Below are 7,856 nucleotides of genomic sequence, written 5' to 3'. Positions count from 1 at the left end.
AAGTGGCCTTAAGTTTCTTTAGAATTAAATATCTGCTTAATCAGAGATCACTTACCAGCTTCCCTACTTCTGTTTAGTTACTGTGGGAGCACAAAAGAACATCACCCCCTTCCATATTTGGCATGTCTATTTACAACCAGATAGAGGTTCACCCCTTCGCAGAAATCTCTCCTTTGTGCCAAGTTGAGCATTTTCATATGTGACGAGGTTGCCCACAGCTCTAATCTAAGCATGGCACATTGTGTTGGGGCAGCAGCAGCTTAAGACTACAATGCCAAGTGACGGCTGAAGGAAAGTAACAAGGGCATGGCTGAAGCAGGAGGGGCAATTCTGGAACAAGTACCTCCAGGCAAAGCTCAGGACCAAAGAGATTTTTAATTAGTGGTCATTTTCTAGAAGAACTAGAAAAACACATTTAGGATAAACAGTTCTGAAATGAGAAGGAATGGCTATAAATATAGAGATCAGTGATCAGGCCAGTGATCATTACCATCACTTGTACCCACCCAGAACCTGACAGGGTGGGGAGGACACTGTCTGCAGACATGCAAGGTTCCAAATAGTCAATTTTAAGAAAAAAAAATCTGCTTTCTCCTGAGTAAGCATAAAAACATGTCATTAAAACACTCCCGAGTGCTTCCCAGGCCTCAAACATACATATGAGTGTCAATGCTAGGCATTAGCGACACTCACTCATAACACAGTACCCCTCATTACTGCCAACAGTTAAGATGTATGTACACATCGGCCCTCAAAATACTTATATTTAGTATCACCATTTTGCCACTGTGGCCATCACCCCTCACCCCAACTTGGACAAATATCACACCATCCACCAACATGAAATAATCACTGAATCACAAACCAAGCTTCTTCAAGAATATTTAACAACAATCCATGTTGCCAATGAATGAGCTCACATCATGTTTAGGTCATTCTACTTTCCATCTGATGCATTTAGTGCTTAGAAACAACTGATTCCATCAGCCTGCCTTGCAGGTGCCCCAACACAGCCTGCCAACAGGAGCTCCAGCAAATTTCCTTGGGGTGTATGGCTTCTTGAAGTAGTGTGGGGAGGAATTGATACTGCTCCCCACCCCCCACCCCATCACTGGAGACCAAAAGAGAAGTGGCAGCTTAAGATCTCAATTGTTGAGAACAAATGTCGCGGGGGGGGGGGGGGGGCGGGCTGGGGGAATAAAGCCTGAATGTTTGATACACCATACATACCCTCAGGAAGGTATTTTTGCTGTTTAGCAATTAATTTGGCCCCACAATGTAAGGGGTGGGGCAGGAGGCAAAAAAATATATAGTTTTAAACCTCATAGGTAGTAGTCAGCCTCAATCCTAACCACCCACCTTCCTACACCTCTAAAAGCTGCTAAACCTTGCCTGTGTCAAGTTATCTTAGCTCCTACATTCAATACTTCAGACATCATCTTGACGCCATTCAGACACAAACAAAATCATGCAGTAACTTCAAGTAGCTCTCTTCAACTCGCCCTAAATTACCAGATTTACAGGGAGGCTAGTCATCAAATACAGTAGAGTGGGGTGTTTTGCCATTAAGACTGCTAGGAGTCAGAAATTTAGAGTGTTATAATAGAGAACAGCTTAAAAAATGTAATACTGTTTTTATTTAACTTCAAAAACATTTCAGCATTCTAAACATACAAAAATTAACAAAACGTTGCAAATTGTGTTTAGTACAGAAGGTTCTTGAACTTTCATTGATGCAGTGACTCTTCACTTCGTTGACAATGAAGAGTTATAGTTTGTTTTAAAACAAAGTTTAAAACTACCACACAACTAAAAAAAAAAAAAAACAATCCAAATACTTCTCATGCCAGCTGACCCACCTTTTTCCACAGCTAAGAATGGCAGGATGCTATGTCACTATATACAAAAACAAGACAACCTGAAGCTAAATGGATGCCCACTGCAATGTCCACAGGTCCAGCCTCACAGTGCATGCCCTGAGCTACAGCCCCTCCAAAAGGCATCTTCCTCACAGCCTCAACGCCAAGCAAAGAGCATCAAGAGCTTGTCTTGGTTGTTTGTTCTTTTTACAAACTATAGATATGTACAGTTGAGAACTCAGGATTTCTAGCCAATAACCAAATAGGTAACACCACCTTACAGATTAAAAAAAAAAGAAAGAAAATGCCAGAAACATCTTTAAATGCCTTGTCACACCAACAGCAAAGTGCACAGAGTGAGGAGAACACGAGAGCCTTTTCATTTTAAAAATGTTTGGAAATATGTACAACTTTGATACAGTTTCTGGGTGCTCCGGACACCCATGGCCACTTCATGTAAACCACTGACAATTTCTAGAGCACTTTGAGAGACTACATATGATCATGACCCAATTGTGTAATTAATCCTAATGAGGGCAACAGACACCTCTCAAATAAGAGCTGTGTCAATTACGACGCTCCCCTACACTAAGGTATTCACAAGGAGACAGATAAACAGTTTTTTTATTCATCCTCCTCCTCCTCCTCCTCTTCTTCTTCCTCCTCCTCTTCCTCTTCCTCCTCTTCATCTTCTTCTTCCACCTTTTTCCGGGCAACTTTAGCGGGACCCTTGGCGCCATCAAACTTGCCTTTAGACTTATAGTCGGCAACATCCTAGAAAGAACAGGGACACATTCCAAATGAGAAGACAAGCTCTCCTGCAGCTATTTTAGCACAGGGTGAAAACATGCTATCCCTGCCTCAGAATAAGAAATCTGGAATTCAAAAACAGTACAGGTCTGCTACTTGAAGTATTTGTTTTCTGATACACATTTGGTTCTCAGCCATTCAAATTTAAAAGGTAATGGGTGATCAAGTAGCCTTTAAGTCATGTTACAGAACTATCAAATCCTATTCCAGTGGCATCCCGTTATCCGAATTTTTAAGCCTGCCTAAAGTTCTCCAAAATACAAAGATCAGAAGCCTGAACATCAGCACACATAGCTGATCTTAAGTGGAGATGGGCCCTCACATGCCCAGCAAAGCAGCCTTCCACCCCACAAACCCTCACATTCAGGACAGCTGACTTCTCACCGGCCAGAATACACACTCTGGCCCACCTCACCTTCTCATACTTCTCCTTCAGTTTTGCAGCCTTATTGTTGTAAGGCTGCTTTTCACTGTCACTTAAGTTATTCCACATCTCGCCCAGCTTCTTTGCCACATCTCCAATAGAAATTCCAGGGTTTGTAGATTTAATTTTGGGGCGGAATTCCGAGCAGAAAAGGAAAAATCCAGACCTTGGGGGAGAAAATTATATAAAGTAGATGAGAATCTTCAAAAAGTGAGCTTCAGTCAAACTCCCATGTTCCTGAACCCACATACTTCCTATCACTCCTCCCTAGAGTGAAGAAATGTGTAATACCATATACAGTGTTTCAAAGTTGAAGGCTATAAAATGTTTAAGCTGCTTTAGAAATATATAGCGGTTTCTCAGTTTCTCAGTTACTGGGCAAGGAGTAGAGAATGTACCTAAGGATCCTAAAACCCCAAACTAGGCTGTCTACTTCCCAGTGGAAAGGTCAACAGACAACTATCAAGCACACAAACACCTCAGGCTCAAAGTACAGAATATTTTACAGAGGTCTCCTGACATTTTTTTAGGTAAAGTATCTCTTGAAAAATCTTTCAAGCAGAAGGAAAGCTTTTCATGGTTGTCCTGAATCCTACAGTCACTTACGGTGGCCTTTTGGGGGCATTTGGGTCCTTCTTCTTCTTGCCTCCCTTAGCTGGTCCATAATCCTTCATTTCCCGATCATAGCGTACTTTATCTGCCTTTGCCATCTCATCAAATTTAGATTTCTCTTTTGCCGACATGGTCTGCAAAGAACAGGACCTGATAAATTCCTCAATGCAGTGAACACGTACCTGTTCAGTTGTCCTATAATTAAAGTGGCAGCTGCCATAATCACTTGCAAAAGGGGATGAAAGCCTTGTAGTCTTTTGTGTGTGTGGGGGCGGGGGGGGGGCAGAAAACGAAATTTATTGGGAGGAAAACAAAGCTGTGGGTTAACCCGCCCTTGTAGAATGTTAAACAATAAAAGTACACATACAAAATCCTAAAAACAATTAAAATGTGTCTAAGTAAAGAGGAAGAAAACAGCCACCTGGGACTACTCTAAAGGTAAATAACACCAAAGTATCAAATCCAACTAAGACTAGCTGGAAGGATACAAAGCAAAAATACCTTCCACCTTTCAGAGCACTTCTTAGAAAACTCTGCAAAATTGACTGGAACTTCTGGGTTTTTCTTCTTATGTTCCTCTCTGCATGTCTGCACAAAGAAGGCATATGCAGACATCTTGCCCTTTGGCTTCTTGGGATCACCTTTAGCCATCCTGACTGTGATGGATGAAAGAAAGAGAAACAAAGAAAAACAAATCCAATGAACAGAATAGAACTACAAGATATACCAAAGGCAGGGTAAAATTTAAATCGATATTGCTCTTAAGAGCCCCCCCCCAAAAAAAAAAATGCCTGATGCCTCTGGCAACCAAAGACAGACTAGAGAGGAAATCAGCCTCACTGTCACTTGTCATTTAACTTTTGACCAGCATGAAGTGCACAGGTTTCCGAGTTACTTCTCAAAGAGCGATCAAGTTCTCCAAACGGAACAGACCCAAGTGGGGTGGCTCAGCTCTACATTCTGATTCAGAAATGCTATGTTTTGGAAACTGCAACCACAAAGTGGGGAGGATACATTTGTAGGTGGTACAGGCTGATGATAGAAGCTTGAAACCAATGACTTAAAGCTAGCTGGTCATCTGTTTTACTCCCATGTTAGAAACGAAAATACTGTCAGTGCTGCTAAACACAAAATCAAAGCAGAACTGTAAATAGGGAAATTTTTATATTTCAGTATTTTTGCTGCATTTTGACTTATAAAAATGGCTTTTACAAGAATGGTTATACAGCAAGTGAGCAGATACCCCTGCACGATTAGTTCAAATCTGTCTCTTCGTCATTATCTAAAGGGGCAGGGGATATGAAAAGGGCTAAGTCTTGCTCATCTATAAAGCGGAATGCATGTCCAGCCAGAAATACTTTGGAGAAAGTTTGCAAATAAAAATGCAGCTGTGGCGTGTCATAGTCCCTTTCCTACCCCCGAGCTTCCCGCCATCTTTTCCTTTTCCCACACCCAAGGTCATCATGTAAAACTAAAGCACTCCCCTTTGCGGGGACCGACCCAGGGGCTGCTTTAGGGCTCCACAGTGGCTGTGCGTGTGAGGCAGGACAGAACACAGGGGAGCCTCTGGCCAGCAGTGGGCAGCCAGACTCGGCCAGTGCTGGGTCACCTGGACACCCATAATTCACCTTCCATTTTGTCAAAAGCTTCCTGATGAAAGAAAGTGCCCCTGAAATCCACCGTTGCCTCCCCCGAGGGAGGCGCGAGGCCGGGGACAGCGATGGCAGCCGCGCTCCGGAGGCACGGAGCCTGGCCGGCAGCGGCCGCAGTGATGGTGGCGCCCGTCGTGCCTGGAGCCCGGCTTTGCTAAAATGGCTGATCCGCCAGCAGCGGGCACAGGCGTCGGTGGCGAACAAAGCGGTCCGGGCCCCGCCACCGCAGCCGCCGCCCGCTCGCCGGCCCCCACCCCGCCCCGCCCCGCCCCGAGCGCCCGGGGGCGCGGGGCTGCGGGGGCCGGACCCCCCCCTCGCCGGCGCGGGGCGCATTCCTCGGGATAACAAAGGCGCCCGTGCAGCCATGACGTTCGACAGCGATGGGGCCCGCGGCAGCGCCCCTGGCCCTTCACGCCACCAGACCCTGGCCGCGGGCTCCGGGACCAAGGCCAGAGCCCGCCCGGGAGCCCTGCCGCCCGCCCAGCCCGTCTGTCCACCCCTTGCCAGGGCCCATCACGCGCCAGCCATGTTAGCGGCGGCGACGGTGGCTGCGCCGGTGCCCTACGGGCAGGCGAAGAGCGGGGGCGGCCGGCCCGCCTCCCCCCTCCCGGACCTCCGTGCGCTCCCGAGACGGCCATGTTAATGCAAAACCAGCAGTGCAATCCGCGGGCCCGCACAGTGCCCGGCAGAGCCCAGCAGCTAAGTTTGCTCACGCCGCAGCCCCCCGCGGGCACCAGCTGCCCGCAATCCGCGGCGTCCGTCCCGGGCCGGGGAGAACCCTGCCCCCTTCCCAATGCCGCCTCCTGGCTCCGGGACCCGCGCCACCGGGACCCGCGCCACCGGAGCCCGCAGCCGCCCCTCAGTTCGCTTTGCCTCCGCCGCCGCAGCTGCCCCAACATCTGGCTTCAGGGGGCCTGAGCCCCGCGGCGCGGCCCTGGGGGGCGGCAGCCGAGATTGGCTCAAGGAAGGGAGCCCAGCGCAGACATTGGGGAGCTCGGGATGAAGCACTGGAAAGTTGAAACACCTGAATTGCTTCTTCCTTCCCAGTCACCTAGGTAGAAGGAAGGTGGAGGGGGCGGGAAGGGCGCGGGGAGGAGAGGCAGGAGGCGGTGGCAGCGGGACGCGCTGGCGGCTGCAGGAGCTGGAAACTTGTGCGGGCGCTGCGGTGGCGGTGGCGGCGGCGGCGGCGACGACGGCGGCTGCGGCGGGCGCGGGCGGAGGAAACGTACCTGTATTGTTCGCTAGTCTGGGCAGCGCAGGGCACGACGCGAGGCTCAGCGCTCCCCAGCCTCGCGCTAGCTGCCTCCACGAGAGCCGCCTGATTGGCCAGCGGGCTCCGCCGTTTAAAACAGCCTCCTTGCCCGGCCATTGGCTGCGGGCCTCATGCATATTAAACAGGCGCGGGCACCCATTGGGCACGGCCTCTGGGATCGTTCATTCAAACAGAACTACCCGCCGGCACAGGCTGCGGAGGCAAAACAGAGCTTTGCCACCCCCCGAACCCCTTCCTCGATATGAGCTGGGACCTCAAAGGACTTTGGAGAGGTGGCCCCTCCATTCCCTTCAGCCTTGGCCTCTGGCGTGGGATGGCAAGGTCGAGTCCGGCTGCTCTGCCCTCTGCTCCCGCCGCGCTGCGACCTGGGCGCCCCCGCCTCCCGCTCCCGGCCCTCAGGTAGCCCCCAACCCCGGAAAACCTCCGGGGGCGAACGGCGAAGGTCGAGGGTCCTCCACCTCTGCCCAGTCCTGTCGCGGTTCTGCGGCCGGGGTCTTGCCCGCAGCTCTCTCCTTGATGACAGTGGAAGGCAGCTGTTCCCCTGCCAAGACCTCGGGGTTTCAGTACTGGGATCCCGCTGCCCCCACTCCCTCCCCCCGCCCCCAAATAAAAGGGACCTGACTCCTGTCCCGTGGATCCTGCTCCACTAGGCTCATTGCACTAATTGCCAGAAAGTCTGTCTGTGCCTGCAGTTGCGGAAAGAGCGAGCTAGGTGGGCTAGAGGTGGAAAACGGGAGTTTGGCAAAAGCAGAGAAATCGTGAGAAATTGTACTAGTAGTTCTGTGCTTAGGGAGTCACTTCTTCCCTGCCTCACTTCAGGCCCACATTCCTTCTGCTCTCCTGACACCCTGGTGAAGAATAAAAGTTCTTGGAATGTACAAATGGGATTTGACTTGACTTGGCCTCCTCAGCTTTGCCACTGGCTATGGCCTTGAGCAAGTCACGGCAATGGTTTTCAAAGTGTGTGTGTGGTGGGGGAGGCAGTGTCACCTCTAAGGGATGTTTGAAAATGCCCCATGACTGGGAGTTGTTGCAGGAGTGTTAAATGTCTTGCATTGGGCAGAGTGTCATACAGAAGAAAGAAATCTCCCACTACAAATGCTAGTGTCAGCCCTATTGAAAAATATTGGAAGGCCTTTCCCTCTTTGAGCTTCCTGAAAGAATGTATGAAGGATGGGTGAGGAAAAGGTACACATTTTATGGGTTGAAATTTGGAAGAGGCACAT

General features: G+C 49.6%; 1 protein-coding gene across 4 annotated transcripts; it reads right to left on the bottom strand.

Moving 5' to 3' along the window:
- Positions 1-1,619: 1,619 nt before the first annotated feature.
- Positions 1,620-6,605, bottom strand: HMGB3 (high mobility group box 3). Of its 4 annotated transcripts, none has more exons than XM_081115152.1 (5): positions 6,382-6,605; positions 4,207-4,361; positions 3,700-3,839; positions 3,085-3,259; positions 1,620-2,633 (listed from the first exon to the last, which is right to left on the bottom strand). In XM_081115152.1, the coding sequence occupies exons 2-5, from the start codon at positions 4,354-4,356 to the stop codon at positions 2,484-2,486; spliced, it is 615 nt and encodes a 204-aa protein (XP_080971278.1). In that variant the 5' UTR covers positions 4,357-4,361; positions 6,382-6,605; the 3' UTR covers positions 1,620-2,483. The 4 variants fall into 4 exon arrangements, with proteins under 4 accessions (XP_080971278.1, XP_080971279.1, XP_080971280.1 ...); XM_081115153.1 differs by having other exon boundaries at positions 6,409-6,605; XM_081115154.1 differs by having other exon boundaries at positions 6,587-6,602.
- Between the last annotated feature and the right edge of the window lie 1,251 nt (positions 6,606-7,856).

The sequence above is a fragment of the Myotis nattereri genome (genome assembly GCF_964212035.1).
Source record: "Myotis nattereri genome assembly, chromosome: X".
Classification (NCBI taxonomy): Eukaryota; Metazoa; Chordata; class Mammalia; order Chiroptera; family Vespertilionidae; genus Myotis; species Myotis nattereri.
Note: the sequence above shows the minus strand (reverse complement) of the source record. Positions and strands in the feature narration are given on the sequence as shown.

Coding starts and splice junctions, on each gene's coding strand:
- HMGB3 (XM_081115151.1), bottom strand. Junction 3,260..3,699: donor AATGCCCCCAAAAGGCCACC/GTAAGTGACTGT, acceptor TTCTCCCCCAAG/GTCTGGATTTTTCCTTTTCT. Junction 2,634..3,084: donor TGAAGGAGAAGTATGAGAAG/GTGAGGTGGGCC, acceptor TGTTCTTTCTAG/GATGTTGCCGACTATAAGTC.